Source organism: Penicillium citrinum, assembly GCF_028827155.1.
Source record: "Penicillium citrinum strain IBT 23319 chromosome Unknown utg000001l:1.0-4955037.0:1.0-4956770.0, whole genome shotgun sequence".
NCBI classification, from domain to species: Eukaryota; Fungi; Ascomycota; class Eurotiomycetes; order Eurotiales; family Aspergillaceae; genus Penicillium; species Penicillium citrinum.
The window spans coordinates 491,692-511,091 of NW_026622686.1; the positions used below are offsets into that span (position 1 = coordinate 491,692).

A 19,400-nucleotide genomic window follows, 5' to 3' on the forward strand; every position below is an offset into this window, starting at 1 on the left:
ACCCGTGCCGAAAGATAGCCCTGCCCAGGGCTGTCTTTTGATTTTATTTCTAGGTGGAAATAAAATCAACTAGCCTTATAGCTCAAGTGCAGTGATTATATATTTCCGAGACTCGGAAGTTCGCCATACATTCAAAGAGATCCAATGGCCTAAGAGGATTATAAGCCCGGAGACTGTTGATAGTTAGATAATGGATTACCTTCCATTGTCCAACTATCTCAATAAGTTATTGATCATCATACCCAAGCTATATCATACCATACTAGTAGGTACTAGTAGTAGACTAGAGCCTCCCCGGAGTGGTCTTTACTGATAAATCTCGGAACGTCTATCTGAGTTTCAGTGCATACATATAGGCTAGTAGCCTCCAGCATGTATCACATCCTTGTGTGTAGGCAGTCATATTCCCTCCCCATTTCCCTCTAGCAAGTCGTAGTTAAGCTTCTCCAAAGCATCAAAGGCTCCTTCACATTCTCCTAGTGCGACTGCGTCTAGAAGAATTGGTTGTTTGTCAGGGTAAATGTCCGATTAAAGTGCCTACTTTAATCCATACAGGTATGTGATCTAGTGATCTCCGTATGTACTACACACTAGTAGAGCTTGGCTGTGCTCAGACTATAGAATGGCTAACCCATCCGCAAGGACGCAATTAATTATACGCACACGACTTTTATAAGAGAACTCATGATATATGATATTAACTCATCAAGTATTAAGCATTAATTAAAAACACTAGCATGCTAGCATAAACACCACTAACAAGAACGAGCCCGTCCAATCTGTTCACTTTCTGGAACAACAGCCCTAGACAAAGGCTGTACAACAGGCTGCTCCCCCCGCACAACCTCACCCATCTCCTCCGTAGAATCTCCTCTAGCACCAGTAGCAGGAGGACTCTCCTGTAAAAGCGGCGGACCCGCCTCAGTCCCGGGCTTCTTACTAACCTTCACCTTAGGAGGCGGAGGTCCTAAGACATCTGGATATTGAAACCGAAATCCCCAAATGACAAAAAGTTTGAATTTCCTCCAAGCACTCATTTTATCCCAGCGTTGCTTTAAAATAGCCGCATCACTGGGATTTCTCGCGCGGAAGCCCTTTTTGAATGCGAATAGACAGAACAACGAGATCGGGAGAGCGATTAAACACCAGCATACTGGTAAACCACGTCTAGTCTGCCATCCGAGCATGAGTCGACGGAAACGTACCCATGATTCTAGGATACCGAGTAAGAACCAGAATCCGACCCAGCTCAGGACTGATGCGAGAATTATACCGAGGAGACTGATTCCATAGTAATATTCGTACCAGTCATCGACATTGTACCAGTAATATCCGTGATAGGGATAATCAGAGTTTGATGTATCAGAGGTATCAGAGGTTGACCCTGAGGTATAGGTGGTAGGGTAGTAATTACTAGCCTCGTTGTAGGTAGAAGTGTAGTAACACCCTCCCCCTGTATACAGACTTCTCGGTCGATACTCATCACGAAGTAAATCCATCGAGGAAGTCGGGATCTGAGTAGGATCTACCCAAATAGACTCATATGTATAAGTCGTCGGTCTGAATGCCAACTCCGTATTAGTCGAGTAGGAAGTCTTCGTCTTTGTTTTTGGGAGTAGTGCCTCGACTGTTGGGTTCACCACCAAAGTTGCAGCTGTCGTAGTCGTCCAGGAAGATGAACATCCTGTTGGCGCGGTATACGTCAAATCAACGACGAAAACGGTACTTTTGTGAGCGTCCGTGACATAGTATGCCTCGTTGAAGTCTGCCACCGTGCCGACCCCTGAAGGATAGAGCTTTTGAACGGCTGTTACATCGTAGATGGTATTGACTTGAGTGACTGTGGACAGAGCCTCGGGTAGACTTGTCACGGTGGGAATAATCGGTTCAATGGTCGTTGTTATAATTGTTGTATAGTAATCGTATACTGTAACAGGGACCTCTTGGTTTGCTTGGGTGATTAGCCATGGCGCTGGTGCTGCGTAGGCAGGGCTCGATATGGCGAGGGTGAGTAGAAGAAGATCTTTGAAAGTCTTCATTTTGTCTCTGCCCAGCGTCGCCGAAGTGCCCTGGATCGAATGAGTCTACGAAAGGGGTAGTGGCTGCAGCCATGATTTTATGTGGTCGGTGGCGTGCAATAAAATTTTCTTACGGTAGCGTGCCTCTATGACTGTCCCTGAGCGGATTAGTTGAGGCGTTCACCAGGTCTAAGGGTTCAGGGTCTAGTTCTGTACTCGGCTAGATTGGGGGAAGTTTGAGACAAACTAAGATGGATGGGGATGGATTCGGGTAGAAGATGTGTATGATTGGATAGATGGATGGTTCAAGTTGTGGAGAACAAACAGCGAGATGATGGATAGCACTGTACTTGATAGAGGAGTTGATGAGTTGTTCTCAGCGAAAGTATGGATATTAGAGTACGTTTAGTATTAATTCTATTATAGAGGAGTATACTTATAAATTGGAACTATCAAAAATAGGTATTCGAGAATATAAAATGGTGTGAAATGCAAAATCAGCACTTTAGCATCTCAGGACAAAAAAGCCGAGCGGCAAGCCCTAAAATGTCCAATCCAATCATTCTCTTCGTTAATTTCGCGAGTCCCACTTAGTGCTGTGCTTCTAGCCAAATGTAAATGCGGCTCTGATAAGTAGAGATTAGACAAAAATAATCAGTCTGGTGATTTATTGCCCCCGGTGCTGACTGCCATTGGATTTGACTCGGGGTTAAGTGTAAGAGATGTACTCAACTACACTCAAAGAAGATAGTACTGCAAAAAATATTTCAAGTATTCCTTGTTCTGTACGGCACTCTAATTGGATTGAATACAGAATCAAAACATATTCCAGCCTAAGATACTCACAATCGGATAATCAATATTTCTCCGAGCGTTGGGTATACCGCTCATTGACAATATTGCCTTCCATCAGCAGACATGGTTATATGAAACGTTAAAATGGGCTCAATTATATCAATCTTCCACCCAGGTTTCACCTGGCCTCAGCGAATAAGCCCAATAATCTGCAAAATCACACCCAAAATCCCACGATCCCCTGGAAAGCTCGGAAGAAGGGCATGGGATCCTGCACACATCCCTATACACTATATGGAATTGGTATTCTGGATGGTATGGCATAGAATTTGATAGCCGGATCATGGATTTGCCTTTCGGGCTTATACTGAAATCGTCTAATCGAACCAGCAAAGAGGAAGCTGCCTCAATACAAATGACACGAGCTACTGGTATGCCTTGTGCCTAAGGTACTCTCCATACGAGAACAACCTAATGAACCCTATAATCGATTTTGGTCAATGTTAATGACAAGATTATCGGGCATTTTACTTGAAAACTCGTACGGACCCCTCGATGTTAATTCAGAGGAGCCATGGCTGTTCGAATTTAGAAACTGTATCATTCCAATGCGCGAATGGGTCTCGCCTTATGCCGAAAGAATATGATCTTTTAATGATACGCCTTGACGGAGTACTCTAGTGCCAGAACAAATTATGGGCCCTTTTGCCAATGAAACTGAATCCCACGATTTACTAATAAGTCCCGCCTCGGGACACGGTTTGATACCACAGAACAATACTTCGAAGCATGGAACCAGGCAAATGATACCCACAACTATTCACACCGGATTAATTTCATCCATGGGGATTTTAAAGCTCATAATATCCTCTCTGGAGAGGATGGTCATCTGTCCGGATTTCTTAATTGGGAATCAACTGGATGGCTTCAAGAGTATTGGTAACATACAACAGCAATGAGATTTGGAAGCACAAGTTGGTGGTCTCAACCTTGAGCATCCACAAGACCATTTCCACATGGTCTTGTGGATATATGGTGATGAGTGTATCAAGGAATTAGTCTGTGATATCGCCTTGAATTCCTTGACTGTTGATTCTTATATAGCCTTCTAGACCTGGCAGTTTTATAGTGAAGCGAATTGCCGAGACTTGTTTGGAATTTAGGGCTTCATGATACTTTTGCTATATTTTTTGGAGGACAAGAGTGATTCACAATAACACGCGAGGTAAATCTATGATCAGATGGTCTCTTATTCGATGCTTGATTGAGAACTTTCTGCATAGATTAGAGCAAGGACAATTATTTCTGGCCAAAACTTGGCATTTCTATGTTACTTGATATAAGATAATGGTATTTGATCCTTGTTAGCCAATTTCTGGCATTTTATGAGTATAAGGGTATCCGTACGGGTTATTCTAGAGTATCCGTGCAGTTATAGGTCAGGATATCAGTGCTGTCTTCATCCTCAGCTCTATCATACCGTAATAATTTACTAGGACTATATACAAGGAGTATTTGAATTGACCTCTGTACACGCAAAAATACTCTGATATATTGCAAACTCATGACTGAACGCCTATACACCAAACACCACCACCATCACCAAAGATAATCAAGACTTCAGCTGATCCTAATTAGCAGCCCTCAAAGCCCTAAGTCTAGCCCCAAGCCCATCCTCAACATCTTCCTGCTTCTGTCCTTGCTTCTGTCCCTCCTTGACCTTAACATCTTCCTCAGGAACACCCCCCTCCTCCAGCGCAATCCTCATATCAACACCCGCCTCATCAGCTAATTGCTCCATCATCCTATCAACTTCATTCTCCCCCTCAGCCCCATACTCCTGCATACTAACACCCTGCGCAACATCCTCGATCGCACTACTAGCAATCTTAAAGTCCTCACTCCTCGCCAAAAAATTATTCGCATGAGACACCAAGTGTTCAAGATTCACGCTCTTGCTAGCAGCGTCAAGTCCCCGGCTTGCTAGTGCCAAGGTGCGAGATGTATCGCGTGTTGATTGGGCGGCTTTTAACTCGTTGATTATTACATCTGCGCGGGCTGCTTCAGATTTCAAGGTTACTTGACGACGTTTTTCACGGACTGCGCTTGCGGCGTGGATACGGGCGATTTGGAATTCACGGTTTTTCATTGCGCGGTCGGCTTTTGCTTTTTCGGATTTGAATGTTGCTTCTGCGCGGGCGGCTTCTTTTTTTAATCGGTTTGAGTGGAGCTTTTATTTCATTAGTTTACTTGTATAATAGAGATAGTGATAGAGGTGTTGGTATGGTGCTGTAGTGGGGGTGGAGTAGTACCTTAACATTGGTGCGGGCTTCGAAGATGGGATCTTTGCGGACCATGGTGCAGGTGGTTGATCTTAGAATAGCAGAGTACAGTAGACCGAGGTAGAGACTGAACTGGATAGGTAAATGTGTGAGAAGAGCCAGAAAAGTGAGATATAAAGAGAAGAGAAGAGAAGATGTGAGGATGAGGGGAGAAGATGAGAGGCGGAGTGGCAACGCTTACCGCATTCGGTAGGCAACAAGTTTACTACTGTATGTATAGGTGTATTATATTGAAGATATTGTGAGGAATTATTAATATTACATTTACATAGTACGTTACAATGGACAGATTACTGAGGACATAATAGGATAATATTATGAAGAGAATAGATTAACCCAATTGTTTGCCAACTCTGGACAATGTACGCCAACTCCTTAATGCCGATGCCTTTCCATAACTGCGTCGCCGTCCGGATTTCATTTTCATATCTCTCTGTTGGAGTCGCTCGATTGCCCAAGCCATCGTCAATAACGACTCCCACCGCGGTCGGCCCTCCGGGGCGTCGGTCAACCGGGTTTCCGGCGAGACCTGCTCGCTAACCGCTAGCTGCAATGCTCTGCCCGTCGCATCGCGAAGTGGACGCGCCATGGCTGGGCTGCACGCTAGAAGGCGGGCAAGCAGTCTCATCCGAAAGACCGGTCGAGTCGACGTCGAGGGCGACAGACTCGGGGTCGAAATCAACCAATGAATCAAAGGGAAAAGACGAGAGATCTCCTCCGTCGAGACCGCCAAAGGCAAACCCGTCTTCAGGGAATGAAGGATTTGACTCAGTGGCTGAATCACTGTGGAAGAGGCGACGGAAGTCATCGTCAGAAAGAGGAGCGGTAATATCATTGTGAGGCTCGAGCTCGAAGAGTGGAAGCGCTGCGTTATTGTGGTTGATGTGGATGTTGTTGCTGCTGCTTCCATTTCCACTGCCACTGCTTTCGAGGCTACCGACGGACACGGCAGGTCGCACAACACCGCTGCAGGATGTTGTGTCGCGTCGGAGGCCTCAGCCAGCGTGGAGGGTTGAAGGGTAGGAGAGTATTCGAGGGTGGAGGTGGCGGGGGTGGGGAAGGGAATTCGCTCCATGGGGAGTTCTTCACCTTCTTGTTTGAAGAGAGTCGGGGTAAGAGTAGGAGATTCGGTGATGGCGGGGACAGGAGGAGGAGAGGAGGCTTGGTTGGAAATAGGAGTGGTACTCCGAGAAGATCGAACTTTGGCAGAGAGTTGTGCCACTTGTTGACTTAATCGGTTGTTCTCGACTTCCATTTGAGTAAGTCGTTGGAGGAGGAACTGATTTTGTTCTTCCATGCGGATCTTCTCGGTCTCCAACTTTTCCATTTCCAAGCGCTTGCGTTCTCGGGATGTTTGAGCCGCAGCACGATTCCTGAGCACGCGCTCAATGCGGCGTTGCTCTTTCTCGTCATCTGTTTTGGCTCGTTTCCTACCAAAGTTAGTCAAGATAATCATTGCTGAGGATATTGCTGATATTCTGCATACCTTGGAGGGAGATTTGTCTTTGGTGTTGGGAGTTCTTGACCCCATGATTTGCGCTTCTTCGCGGGCTTCTTGTCCTCCTCCTTGATCTCCACCTCATCCAGATCACCCTCGGGCTCTGGAGTATCAAGAGAAGTGTCTGCGGGAGACACCGTTAAGGGGAGGACTGGAGACCCCGGTAGATCCATAGGATTTAACGTATCCGTCATGATGTGATGTGTGAGTGTGATGTTGCTGAGAGTGAGTCGGTGCCGGTGATGAGAACAGATCAGCCCGGTCGGCCCATGAGTCAGCAAGATGAGTCAGCGAGAGGACACTGTGTCCAAAAGATGAAAAGAGGAAGAACGATCTCTTTAAATAAGGAAGGAGCGATACAGGGACAACCACAAGTCACGGGATCCGGGATCCCCCTTCTCCCTTTCCCTTCTCCCCTTTCTCTTTAGTCTCTCCCCTCAACTTCATCCCCTCTTCTCTCCTGGCTGACTTGCTGACTTGGCTGAAACGGATCCACTGTGGAGTCACTCCCTGATTGACTGATGGATTGATTCGACTGCAACTCAGCCAGGAACTCAGCCTCGCTATGAATAGTACTTCCACCCCAATGCATTGCCCCCATTCCGCCCCAATTCCAGGCCCCCAATCTGATCCAGTACTGTACACTTTACGGAGTGTCTACATATGCACATCACTCGCACTTTACGACTATGGACGGAATATTCTGATTGATGCAGCCATGTATGCAGTCTGATTGTGCCCAGTCATATTGGATACAACATCCAGGCGTCCACTCTCCCTCCTTGTCCGTGTACACCAAGTGGGCCCGGAAGAATGTCTGCCGTCGCCACTGGCCCCTGTCCCAAACATTAAGGGGTCTGGAATGTCTTTTGTTTCCATTGGTTCCTCTTGTGGTGCTTTCGCGTCATGAACTGACGCAATGAGTACATTTCTTCTGCCTATGACAGTATCTAGTACGGCACAGTACGGTACGGTAGATTATGACTTTATACTAAGTAAGCTGTCGACTCATGCAGTGACTATGGATATCCATATTGTACAGTACATAGTACATAATGTACACCACAGTGACGACTGATCATCTCCACCGAGTCCGTGCACGTCGCACATTGCACTTAAATTCGTGGATCATCTTAGAATGAGTTGGAATATCCTCCGCGTACTCCAGGTGGGTCATGTTGCAGTTGTACTCTACTACAATTCCTCCGTACGGAGTAAGTACTGTAGTATAAGCTAATTAGTGTGTATGAACTTCAGGGGTAGCAGCCTTCTAGAACAATACCAGGGCCACTCTACATACAATAACATGGAGTCGTTTCATTCTAACTAAATAAAGCACGGAGATTATCTATTCATACAGTACGGAGTACCAGTTTCACTTTGATTCAACTGTATCTGCTGCCCCTGAACATCGGTACTTTTGTCGTGGAGATCGTTGCATGATCTACTCCCAGGCTGTCGTGATTGCATTACACTGCATACAGTTCGAGTTAATTATTCAATATCATATTATATATCTAGTGAAAATTTGATATATCTGAGAGCCGAGGTTGGGTTTATATGATCTCTGTATCATTGTACTCTATATCTACTGTGAGTAGTGCCCGGCGGAGCAGCCCAGCGATATTGTCCAAATCTGCTACGTCCGATATAGAAATGTAGTTATCATGTAGCATACATAGTATACCTATGTCACCCCACTAATATTAGTTACATTAACTACTTAGTACAGCTTGCAAAGTCGGCATTACAGAACCCCGGCGTGTCTTTGAATAATCTCTCATTATCCGGAAATATAACAGAGAATACTTCAAAACTAGCCAGATAAATAAACCAGGTCGGCTGGTGTCTGGATGACATAAATGGGTAGCTATCCTCGTTCGTAGTTTTGGCGAAGGTTCATAGACCAGGGGGATCGTGGAGTGCGCGAATCTGTTGGTCTTGCGCAATTGTGCTGGCGCCATTGATCTCGGAAAACACGCGACCAAAGAACTGTATGGGTATGAGGGTATGTAACAGACAACAAGTGCCAACCTCTGTATCCCCGATGGTTTAGAAAGGAGTTGACGACAGCGAAGAGACTCCAATTACCTCAAGGCCTAGTCTGCAGGTCCTTGGATGCTCTTTAACCCAGTAAGAGGACAGCCCGATTGGGACTGTTCTGCAGATAGATCGCCGTTCATTGCACATCGCATCTTTAGGGATATTACAACCAGTAATATCTCAGATGAAGATGAGTATACCAGTGCATAACGTTGGCAGATCCTGTAGTTGCCAAATGGGGCAGCGTGGGGTAAAAGGACAAGGCACTTCGAGAAAAAGAGGATCCAGACCATCGTCTTTGACGGTGACGATTGGGGTCCACCTGTATTGGAATCGGAATCCAATTCCCCAAATGATTTTGTTTCCAGTTTGCTGCTCCAAAACAGCTCACCCACAGCGGGAGGGTCGTTCTCAGTGTTTCAGCACCTAAAAGAAGTTGCGGACCAGTGTCCTACCATGTTCTGGGTCTTGAGAACTTCTCAGCAAGTTAACAATTAGACAGAGAAAGATGACCGAAACGTACCAAGTAGATAGCTTTGCCCGTTGCCCTGGAATTTGTATCTGGTGCAAAAAAAGTCGAGATCAATCATAACACCATGAATCAGCACGATTTCGAGCCGCTCTGCCGTTGACCCCATTTCCCCCGGGATGTAAATGGCGTAACGCTGATTGAGGCAGATAAAGATTTTGACCAAAACAGCACATCATTTCTTCTTGATCTTTTGGCACAGCACTCCGAAATTCATGGAAAGAGGACCATGCTCTGTCGGGCTAGAAAGATTGGGACCACCTGGTCCCAATACTGATGGGCATCAGTACTATCCTCAATGCAATCTTTGACTATCTCAGAATTGTATATATAATGTTCAGGTTCGGAGGAGGATGCTGACATGAATGGATGATCTGGGCTAAATGAGCGCAAAGCCAACAGAAGGATCTTCAGAAGAAGGATCAGGTGCCTGAAACCGAAACATCGGATGTTGAAGGCACAATTTACGCAGAATCCACTGAAAAGCGCATTGTCGCGCACATTTGTTACACAAACTGCAAGCCCGTAGCCAATTTCCACTCGAGCGATAAGCAAAGTCAGGCGGTGCAACCCCGACACCTTGAGAGAAGGTATTTTGCAAGCTCCAGGGACCATTCGATTTATTTCGAGTTATTCTCCATTTGACATTCCGCTTGATTTGCAGCTCTAAAAGAGTGTGATCCAAACGGAGGTTACTAGTTGTGACTAGTACCGCGGGTGGCCAGCAGAGAAGATGACCAGGCCCACGCTTTCACGACGACGAACAGAGGCAAGATGCACGAAAATCTGTTGGGACACCGCAAGTAGACAGCAGTGAAAATGAGCTGAGTGCTGACTACTACGTGCCATGTTAGATTTGGCAGAGAAAGGAAAGTAGCAAAGACTGAACCTTGTGTGCTGCCTGCCTGGCACCGAAATAACAGAACCGCGAGAGCAATGTGCTCAGCCATGAGCTACTTTTTCTCAGTATCTCAAGACAGGATATGGTGCCACTTCTTCTTCGTTGATGCCATATTGAGGGCCTTGATAGAGCGGAATTGAACCAGAATAGAGTTGAGGAAGGTTGAGAAGAAGTATACCACCAAGGATGCTATACCTCTGTTGTCGTTCTTAACGGTGATGGACTAAGCTGTTCAGACAGAGCTGGAAGGGACAAATGCCCATAAGTGTGCTTTGAAATGCCTTAACAGGAAACCGAAGGGCATATGAGATGTGTGGCTCTCCATTTGGAGCTGGTCAGATGTTTGGGTGGTCTGGTTCGCTGTTGATATATGCGGTGGCCCACGGGGCTGGTCAATACACGAGGGCTCAATCCCATTCAGCCCTGTGAAAATGACGCTAGGACGAGATATAAACCTCCCGAGACATACATTGTTCTGTGAAATAGAAGGCGCTCTTCATGAAATGGAATATACTGTACTGATGACCATGAAGATACTATAAAGGGCGATGATATGCAGCGGGTGGAGATGAAAAGTGGAGAACACGTGACTGTACACAAGCCATTCAATGTATTCAAGACTCATCAATAGAGAATGAAGAGAAAATAAGGGGAGAACCTAGAGGATCACGGGGGACACAAGGGAGTATTTATAAGCTAAATGTATTTTTTAAAGTGAATGGTTGGTGGTGGTGAAGAATGAGAATTGTGGAGCGAAAGCCCTACTTTATACTCTTGACTGCAAACTGTAGGAGTAGTACTGTATACACTTGTCAACGCTACATCAAGGTAAGCTGTGAATGCATGCAAACATCAATTTAACCAAAGAATACTATTGAAATTATGTCAAAGACAATGAATAGTCTGCAGTGTGATTTTGAGTAAATTCCATCGTCGGTCAACAGACATGAATTCGCATTTGATTGCATAGGGCTTCTACACAAGGGCAATTCTATCTTACATTTCTTCGAAGCTCAGTCTACACTGACAGAAACTGGTAAAATCAATGCTTTTAGTCATAGACTATATCTATCGACTCTACTTCCGACATCAGGGGAATTATATGCACAAAGAAAAGAAACAATAACGCCATTCCATCAATACGTGCTCATGACCAGGTCGTAGGTGGTATATGCAGGGGAGTTTTTGGGTGAAAAGAGAAACAATGACCAAACAAATGGTATTTACATGGTCACATCCATCGTGTCGTCACCAGCATCCATGGCATTCTGCGCCTCCGGATCAGGCATCACAACACCACGACCACGACCGGCAAGCAATTCACGGCGGACTTCAGGTCCAATATCCTTGTGTCCGCGAACGAGAAGCAAATCCAGCAAAGCCTCACGCTGGTCCTCGGTGATATCGTTACGGTAACGCTGAGCAAAGACCAAGAGAGATTGGTGCCACAGGACAGGTAACTTGTAAGCCTTGGAGTTGGATGGGCCATCGCCCATGTTGGTGTCATTGTCGGTGCGGAAACGCAGGAAGTGGAAGACTAAGGCGTCAATGACCTTGTATGGAAGAGCGTACTTCTTCTCCAGGAAGACACGGATGAAGGTGTTCACGGAGCCAGTGCTTTCCAAAGAGCGCATAGATTGTTCAGCGGCCAGATCGCACATGCGAAGAAGAGCCGCGGCGGAGTGCAAGACAGGAATAGAAACACGTGCAATCACTGAGGAAACAATGTGGGCTTCACGGAGAGAGCAAGTGCCGCTCTGGACAAGAGGGAAGAGCAAACCCTTGAAGAAGCAAGCAGGCTTGTAGAGAGCCTTGCGCAAGGCATTGTAGGTGTGGACATTCAGCTTTTTGGTCTCGTGGATTTCCTCACGCACTCGGTCCAACAGCACGGTGGAAATGAATTCTTGAGCCACGTGTGGCTTGGAAGAGATGAAGATACGAGTTCCGGCATATACGGCATTGCCGGTCCAGTTCTCGGGGCGAGTAATATCGAGGAGAGTGGGCCAGTTGGGCACAGAGGGGAGAATCTTGAATGGTTTGGGGAGAGGACCGGATTTGTAACGAGAGAGAATCATGCCGACCCTATATCAACTGTTAGCTTAGTCAAGCAGTCCAATACTGAAACTTGTAACTTACTTCTCGTACACCTCCACAGCCTTGGCCGGGATCTGAACAGCATCCTCAGCAAGTCCACCACCCTGAATTTTCGGCGCACCTGGCTCACCAGCCTGTCTGGCTTCGTGCTCGGCAATCTTCTCCAGAATCAAATCGGCAAGGTTGGTAGGACCGGCGGCACTAGGGTCTTTGGGGTGGAAAATAGGGTCTTCTTCGTGGTCACCCGGCATAAACTTGTTGAACATGTCAAGGTCGTTAGGATCAACCTCCTATAGCAATATTAGTCTTCAAATATTTCACTAACAAGCATAGACAAGTATAGTGCACTCTCTTACCACATCCTCAACATCCTCATCAATCCACTCGTCATTCGCATACTTCTCATTATCGTCATCATCGGAAAGAGTTTCCTCGTCAAATCGTGTATCGAATTCAAACGCAGGATTAGGCTTGGTCTCGCTCATTCCCATGGCGACCTTCCTCTCAGCCTCATCCTCATCTGCCAACTCTTGTCCAATCTGCAAGATCTTTCGCGACATCTTCGCATCAATAAATCGTTGTCCATTCTCGCCATCTTCACCCTCCTCCTGTGATCGATTCTTGCCCTTCTTGGTCTGTGTCCGGAGATGCCCCGCGGACGTAATATCGTCCGCTAGAGGGTTATGGCGACGGGCTGCCGCGGCGCGCGAGCTGTTGGCCTTGGGCATATTGACAATATCCGTCAATCAGAGAAAATTAGAGGCGTCAGAGTAAAAAGACAAGCTCGTCCGGCGGTTTGCACTTCCAATCCTCGTCGCTTGTGGGTAAATTTCTCGGTCACGTGTTTCTAATCAGTAATTTTTTCTTTTTTGCTATCGCGACCGCCTTCTTCTTTAGACTCACCGCTTCATTGCCGCTGTTTCTGTCGTGTTTTATTCTGACCGCCCGCGTTTGCTTCGCGTCAAAAAGGGACGACGGGGAATCTTCTTCTGTGCCGGTCTTATTTCATTGCTTGGATTGTTGCCAAAGAGACTATTACTGCCGTCTATACTGATTTATAGCTATTATCAGCACTGGGAATATCTCACCGATATATTTTCCACCAGGAGCATGGCATCCGGACAAGCTCCGGGCTCTTCTGCACCCTCATCTAATATCAACTCTCCCATTATACCTCCTAGCAATGGCCCTCTACTCAACGGTAGTCTCTCCGAATTGAATTCGCGATCTTCGCCAGCACCAGGAAGCAATGCCTCAGTTCAAGGGGATGCGCGGAGCAAGAGGAACAAGAGAGATAGTCGCAAGAAACGTGAAGCCAAAGGTCTCGACACGGAAAATGTACCACCTCCAAAGAAACGCGCAGCAGCAGCTAGTCATGCAATCCCAAGCTCCAATCTCTCCATTCTTCGCCCTCTTCTTCTCGCCGAGCCCCGTTCCTCAGACCTTTATCCCCCGCAACCTCGTCAGTTAAGCTACGTCACCAAGAAGACCTCCGATGTACTAGGCAAGAGTTGGGAATTTTATGAGGTGGTCGATAAATTGACAAATAAGAATGGTTTTCGATACTCTTACGCTATTGCTGATCCGGGATTTCCTCATATTAAATACCGTCAAACGGACATTCGCCCTTACCATGCCCGATTTAGTTTCGAAGACTCTCCCGCCGCGATATCTTTCTCGGAGGACGCGCGAGCAGTCACAACGAATGATGCGTGGCATACCGCGCGCGCAAATGTCTGTGTGCGAGAGGGAACATATTATTACGAAGCTCGAGTTATAAGCGGTGTCGTCAATGATTCACAATCTGACACACGTCCCGGAGGATCTAGATCTACCTCTTCGTCCCGTGGTCATGTCAGATTAGGATTCGCCCGACGTGAAGCAGATCTAGACGTAAATGTCGGGGTTGATTGCTACGGATACGGCATTCGAGATTTGAATGGAGAAGTCGTCAATCGCATGCGCTGCGAATTCTTCTTTCCCAAAGGCGAGGCTATCAATGAAGGCGATGTAATCGGCATGCTCATCACCCTCCCGCCACTATCTATACATAAAAAGATAGTCGAGGGTACTTATGATCCCAATATAGATGGAGATTGTACCAATTCGTCAAAAGCACAAGCAACCGCCACCAATATCATTCGGGACCGTATTCCCTTTCACTATAAGTCCGATTTCTGCTGGCAGCAATCCAACGTCTTTTCCACCAAATATCTTCGCGATTACGCATTCAATTTGAAAGAGACTCCCACATTTGGACAACCTTCTCCGGTGAATAGCGAAGATGCCTCTTTGCGTACTCTCCCCGGGTCCAGCATCACCATCTTCAAGAATGGAGTTAAAATGGGAACGCCATTCAAAGATCTCTACGCTTTTCTTCCACCGGCTAGTCGCCTTGCGAATGGCACAAATAACCTCGGCATTGGCGAGCGTGAAAATGCTGACGACGGTATGATCGGTTATTATCCCGCTGTCAGTTGTTACGGTGGCGGTGCAGTCGAGTGTCGATTCGAAGGGCCGTGGTGGGTTGGACATCCTGAACAGACCGAGTCTGGCGAGCCTATCCTTCCCATTGGCGATCGATTCAACGATCAAATTGCTGAGGATGTCGTTGCTGATATTGTCGATGAGGTCGAGGCAATGTTCACATGGGGCGGCGTCGATGGCGACGTGATTGAGAACAACAATACATTAGATGCTACTGCCTCTGGTGGTGTTGGTGGCTCCGAGGTTCTACAAGGGGGTGTTGGTGCTGCACTTGACTCTGCTATCCTTGCACCTGGCGCTGCGAATACTGCTTCTGACTCCGCGGCGAATAGTCACCAGGCTACCCCGACTGCAGGAGATGCACCTGCAAACTCGACTGAGGATGCTGCTAGTAATGAGGTGAATGATACGCCGAGGATTAGCGCGGAAGTACCTGCTCCTAAGGTCGATGAAGATGTTGAGATGACATGAAGAAAAATAGCTTGATTGTATTCCAATATGCTGGTTATGCCAGGGAGGCGTTTGGGTTATCCACTGGATTGATACCATTGAATTGATATGCCAATAGGATTGGATTGGATTTGGTGCTTTATTATTCGCTCGTGAAAGATGTAGATCGATGTTTGAATATATTATACAGTAGGTGATATCAAATTTATAGTACAAACTAAGCAAGTCGACGACCCGCAAGCAGCTCTCCAACATTTATGACCAACTCATCATCTCCATACTGTCCAACAATTTGAATACCAGCCAGTCCATCAGCATCGGCCTCAGAATCAGCATCCACCGTCACAGGCACCGAAATGGCTGGAAGTCCCGCTAAACTAGCAGGCACGGTAAACACATCATTAACATATGCATCCAAAGGTGAATATTTCGTAGAACTGCCTATGAGATCTGACAATCGTGGCGGGGATGAAGGTGCAGTAGGACAGACAATGACATCAACACGGTCTGAACCGGAACGAACAGAATCGTTCGAGTCGGATAATGGATTTGAAGCCGCGAAAACAGTATCAAAGTCCCGCTGCACAAGTCGCCGCACACGCTGTGCTTGGATGAAGTAATTATCCATCGCATCGGCACTCAAACTAAAAGTGCCGAGGAGAATCCGACGTTGAACCTCTGGTCCAAATCCAGTCCCTCGCGTATTAGCATAGAGATACCCGTCCGCTTGGCCAGTTCCATCTGGACCGTCTCCGCGAGTACCGTAGCGGACGCCGTCGTACTTGGCGAGATTCGAAGAGGCTTCTGCTGGGGCAAGGACATAATATGCTGATAAGGCGTGTTTGGTTGTTGGTAGTGATACAGGGTGAATTGTATGACCTTGCTGTTGCAGACTGGCTAACGATAAGAGCCATGCTCGTCGGACAGATGGTGAGAGTTCGGAGAGGTTATATTCAAGTGGGACACCAATTCGAAGGGGGGCCGATGTTAGACGGGAGGATAGAGGAGTTTCTTGGAGGTGGGAGAGGATACGTGATCGTGAGAATGGCGAGAGATTGGTTGGATCGCGAGAATCATGTTGGTTGAGAATGGCTAGAGAGGTTAGTATTCTGCATACAATATGGTGTATAGTTCAGCTGCGACATTTGGGAAATCTTACAGAAGATATCTCGCACACTGGAAATGTCCTTGCCCAATATTCCCACCGTATCTAGTGAATTGGCATATGCCACGACTCCCCATCGCGATATAAGCCCGTATGACGGCTTGAATCCCAACGTCCCTGTATAAGCAGCGGGCAACCTGACAGAGCCACCGGTGTCTGTCCCAAGAGCTCTGCGAGGATGTCAGCGAATATAGCTCGAGTCCTTGAACATTTGCATCACCCACGCATAACATTGGTCTGCAGCAACAGCCACCGCACTCCCACCAGAACTCCCACCAGCAGACACCTCTTCTCCCGAATGATCTCGACGGGAATTTCTGACAGGCCCAAATCGCGAATGGACTGAATGTGATCCCATTCCGAATTCATCCAAATTGGTCTTCCCAGCTATCACGGCTCCAGCTTTCTCCAACTGCTCCACTACCGTCGCATTGAACGGACTGGTGAATTTGTCCAAAATTCCCGAGGCGCATGTCGTTGGTAAATCGCGGGTACAAATATTGTCCTTAATTGATATCAAACAACCGTCTATTGATGATTTGGGGCTTCCTATCGCATATCGACCCATTTTAGCTTGTGATCATGTCTTAGTGGATTGGATGACTTGGTACCTTGCTCCCTGCGCCGATCTGCTTCCTTCACCCGATCTAACCACTGACCCACGCGTGGGAGCGGGGTAATAAAAGAATTCAGCTTATGCGCATGCTGGTTTGCGAGACATCTTTCTGCTTCGCGTAGTAAGGGCATTTGAGGAGGTTGTATGAAGAAAAAGAGACGAAGTGCGCGGCGGGCGGAATTGGAGATCGCCGCGTGGTCCGTGCGCAGATTGAAGTATAAGTCGACGGCGAGATACAAAAAGGGCAAATCAAGGTGTAAATATAGTTAGAAGATTGGTTAAATGTACTGGAAATGACTACCAGATGTGCTATTTATGCAATTGAGTTATTGGTGGGTGGGATGGCTGGATATAAGATAGCATCAAGGAATACAGTAGTTTGATATCTATGTCAACATGCTTCAATTTGTATTGATTGATGAGAATCAGGAATAAACACATAATTCAATTATAGACAGTTTGATCGAGTAGCAGATTGTAACATCAAAATGTTCTAGACATAGATATCAAGAAACAGAATCAAACATCGATCACAGCCCAGTACTCATGGCCACATCCATCTCAATCCATTCAGCAGCTGACTTTGAAAGCCCCCATATCACGGCTCAACTGGTGGTTCTTCCAATCTCTATCGGCAATTCCAATCTGGTTTGAGCATTTGCTGTCGCTGTAGATACGGATAGTACAGCCACGGGCACTCCAGTCAAAGTAAGTGCCCTTCTTGTTGGGAGCTTTCGTGCAGCCCTTGCTCTTCTCGCCATCCCACTGGCCGTTCTTAGTGGTGAAGATCCAGGCATTGGCCATTGGGAGAACCGTGATGAGGGCGAGGATGGTGCTGGCTGAGATCTTCATTTTGAATCGGAGGAGGAATATGTAGAAACTAATTTTGAAAGGCCTGCTTATTTGAGAGAATTTGAGATTTTGGTCTGATGAATCAATCTCGGAGGGAAAGTTGAAGGTATTTATACCTTTGCCCAGGCCTGTCTCACCGTGACTTCGAAGAGGCTTCCAAATTGACCTCGATCGTCTTGGCTCTCATATTGATTGCCCTAATCCCTCAAAACCTCATTCGTAAAGAGTAATTGCTGACTTCTTCCACGCGTCATATAATTGCCAAGAGCAAGTACCACCTCTCACGTTGAGAAAATAGTATTCAATCACGCTTTTAAGAGGCTAGACTGGCTCAATTACGTGACGATGTAACGTTGGCGCTGTTTGTTTGTGTCCATTCAAAAACCAAGACCAGAGATATGTGATGAGGCTAAAGCATCCAGTAGAGCTGGTGTAGTTGAGGCAAGGGAACATTCCTATACAGGGACTATTGCCTGGGATTCTTAGCCAACACGGTAGGATCAAGGTGCCTAGTGGACTAATTGATGAGACCAATTTTGAGTTGGCTGTTCAACTGCAGGTAAATCTGCAGCCATCATTCTCGTGTGACCAAGATCACCGCCGAGTCCCGCGGAGCACCGGCCTTATAAGTCTAGTTCGTACGCAGGTAAGGCTCGGCGCCTCGTGTTGTCTGTTTGTTAGTATTTGGGGCGCTTTTTAAGTTTATGCAGCTCGTATTGCGGAGATCTAAGATTGCTGCAGGGTGCCATTGCAGTAGCTCAGTAACCAGCGTAGAGTTAGATACCTTGCTTAATCGGTCATCAAGGGCAGTTTCAAGAAGTGGAGGATTCGTTGCTGTGTGGAAGTGAGGAAATATCCAGCTGCCATTATGAGGGTGCCCACTGGTGCCTTTGGGGCGATGCGTGAGATCTTAGCATTTGTTTATGACAATTGAATCCTCTAATCTTGGTAATCAGCCTTGCTAAGTGAGTTGTGTACACAGAGACATACCATAAAAGTGGTATATCCATGAGTTTTTGATTCGAGGTAAAGGATTTCAGCAAGCAACTCGAATAAGCTGACACATGTACTCCAGTATATTTTGTAAGCTACTAGCTACAGGGCTGTAGCTTACAAAATCGACTTGCGCTTTCATAGACACTCTTTTTTCTAAACTCTCTTTACCAAGTCTTCGTTAACCTGTGTTGTTAGACTGAGGGTTTGTAATTTCTTACCCTGAATCTTGGTAAATAAGACCTATGCGAGAATAGTCACGTGGGGGTGTAATTTTGATGGCAGAGGTCAGTCAGATGAATTGTACTATGTACATCATTCCTGTTTTGACAATAGTTACTTAAGACACAAAGTCAAGATATGCAAGGCTAGCTTCTTGCGGTTAGAGATATTTGGCATTGGGGCCTAAAAATGAAGAATGAGCTTGAAATTGCAAAACAATTTTGCAAGCTACTGTGAGTTTGTATAACTAATATAGTATAGGTATACTATATAGTAGTACTACATATATACAAACGGTAGTAAATGATGATGAGTAGTACTTCTAATCATTCAGCCCTTTTAGAAACTGAACCTTGTCCTGATTTGAAGACGGCTTGCTTTCATCATATATGACA

General features: G+C 46.4%; 9 protein-coding genes across 9 annotated transcripts; 3 read left to right on the forward strand and 6 right to left on the reverse strand.

The window, feature by feature from the left end:
• Positions 1–755: 755 nt before the first annotated feature.
• N7469_000194 (uncharacterized protein) lies at positions 756–2,039 on the reverse strand (the record flags this gene model as incomplete). The annotated part of the gene is made up of 1 exon (XM_056639114.1): positions 756–2,039. The coding sequence occupies one exon, from the start codon at positions 2,037–2,039 to the stop codon at positions 756–758; it is 1,284 nt and encodes a 427-aa protein (XP_056504871.1).
• Positions 2,040–3,156: 1,117 nt separating this feature from the next.
• Positions 3,157–3,460, forward strand: N7469_000195 (uncharacterized protein; the record flags this gene model as incomplete). The annotated part of the gene is made up of 2 exons (XM_056639115.1): positions 3,157–3,244; positions 3,279–3,460. 2 exons carry the CDS (start codon positions 3,157–3,159, stop codon positions 3,458–3,460), a joined length of 270 nt encoding a protein of 89 aa, XP_056504872.1.
• Positions 3,461–3,508: 48 nt separating this feature from the next.
• Positions 3,509–3,925, forward strand: N7469_000196 (uncharacterized protein; the record flags this gene model as incomplete). The annotated part of the gene is made up of 2 exons (XM_056639116.1): positions 3,509–3,752; positions 3,774–3,925. 2 exons carry the CDS (start codon positions 3,509–3,511, stop codon positions 3,923–3,925), a joined length of 396 nt encoding a protein of 131 aa, XP_056504873.1.
• A 518-nt stretch (positions 3,926–4,443) lies between these two features.
• Positions 4,444–5,170, reverse strand: N7469_000197 (putative SNF7 family protein Fti1/Did2; the record flags this gene model as incomplete). The annotated part of the gene is made up of 2 exons (XM_056639117.1): positions 4,444–5,043; positions 5,126–5,170. The coding sequence occupies 2 exons, from the start codon at positions 5,168–5,170 to the stop codon at positions 4,444–4,446; spliced, it is 645 nt and encodes a 214-aa protein (XP_056504874.1).
• A 521-nt stretch (positions 5,171–5,691) lies between these two features.
• On the reverse strand, positions 5,692–6,847 carry hacA (transcription factor HAC1; the record flags this gene model as incomplete). The annotated part of the gene is made up of 3 exons (XM_056639118.1): positions 5,692–6,020; positions 6,101–6,585; positions 6,642–6,847. The coding sequence occupies 3 exons, from the start codon at positions 6,845–6,847 to the stop codon at positions 5,692–5,694; spliced, it is 1,020 nt and encodes a 339-aa protein (XP_056504875.1).
• Positions 6,848–11,349: 4,502 nt separating this feature from the next.
• On the reverse strand, positions 11,350–12,948 carry N7469_000199 (snoRNA-binding rRNA-processing protein ENP1; the record flags this gene model as incomplete). Its single annotated transcript, XM_056639119.1, has 3 exons — positions 11,350–12,208; positions 12,263–12,510; positions 12,577–12,948. The coding sequence occupies 3 exons, from the start codon at positions 12,946–12,948 to the stop codon at positions 11,350–11,352; spliced, it is 1,479 nt and encodes a 492-aa protein (XP_056504876.1).
• Positions 12,949–13,330: 382 nt separating this feature from the next.
• On the forward strand, positions 13,331–15,178 carry N7469_000200 (SPRY domain-containing protein; the record flags this gene model as incomplete). Its single annotated transcript, XM_056639120.1, has 1 exon — positions 13,331–15,178. One exon carries the CDS (start codon positions 13,331–13,333, stop codon positions 15,176–15,178), a length of 1,848 nt encoding a protein of 615 aa, XP_056504877.1.
• A 196-nt stretch (positions 15,179–15,374) lies between these two features.
• N7469_000201 (glutamyl-tRNA(Gln) amidotransferase subunit HER2) lies at positions 15,375–17,069 on the reverse strand (the record flags this gene model as incomplete). Its single annotated transcript, XM_056639121.1, has 4 exons — positions 15,375–16,249; positions 16,317–16,492; positions 16,547–16,871; positions 16,934–17,069. 4 exons carry the CDS (start codon positions 17,067–17,069, stop codon positions 15,375–15,377), a joined length of 1,512 nt encoding a protein of 503 aa, XP_056504878.1.
• A 439-nt stretch (positions 17,070–17,508) lies between these two features.
• Positions 17,509–17,790, reverse strand: N7469_000202 (uncharacterized protein; the record flags this gene model as incomplete). Its single annotated transcript, XM_056639122.1, has 1 exon — positions 17,509–17,790. One exon carries the CDS (start codon positions 17,788–17,790, stop codon positions 17,509–17,511), a length of 282 nt encoding a protein of 93 aa, XP_056504879.1.
• Positions 17,791–19,400: the final 1,610 nt, after the last annotated feature.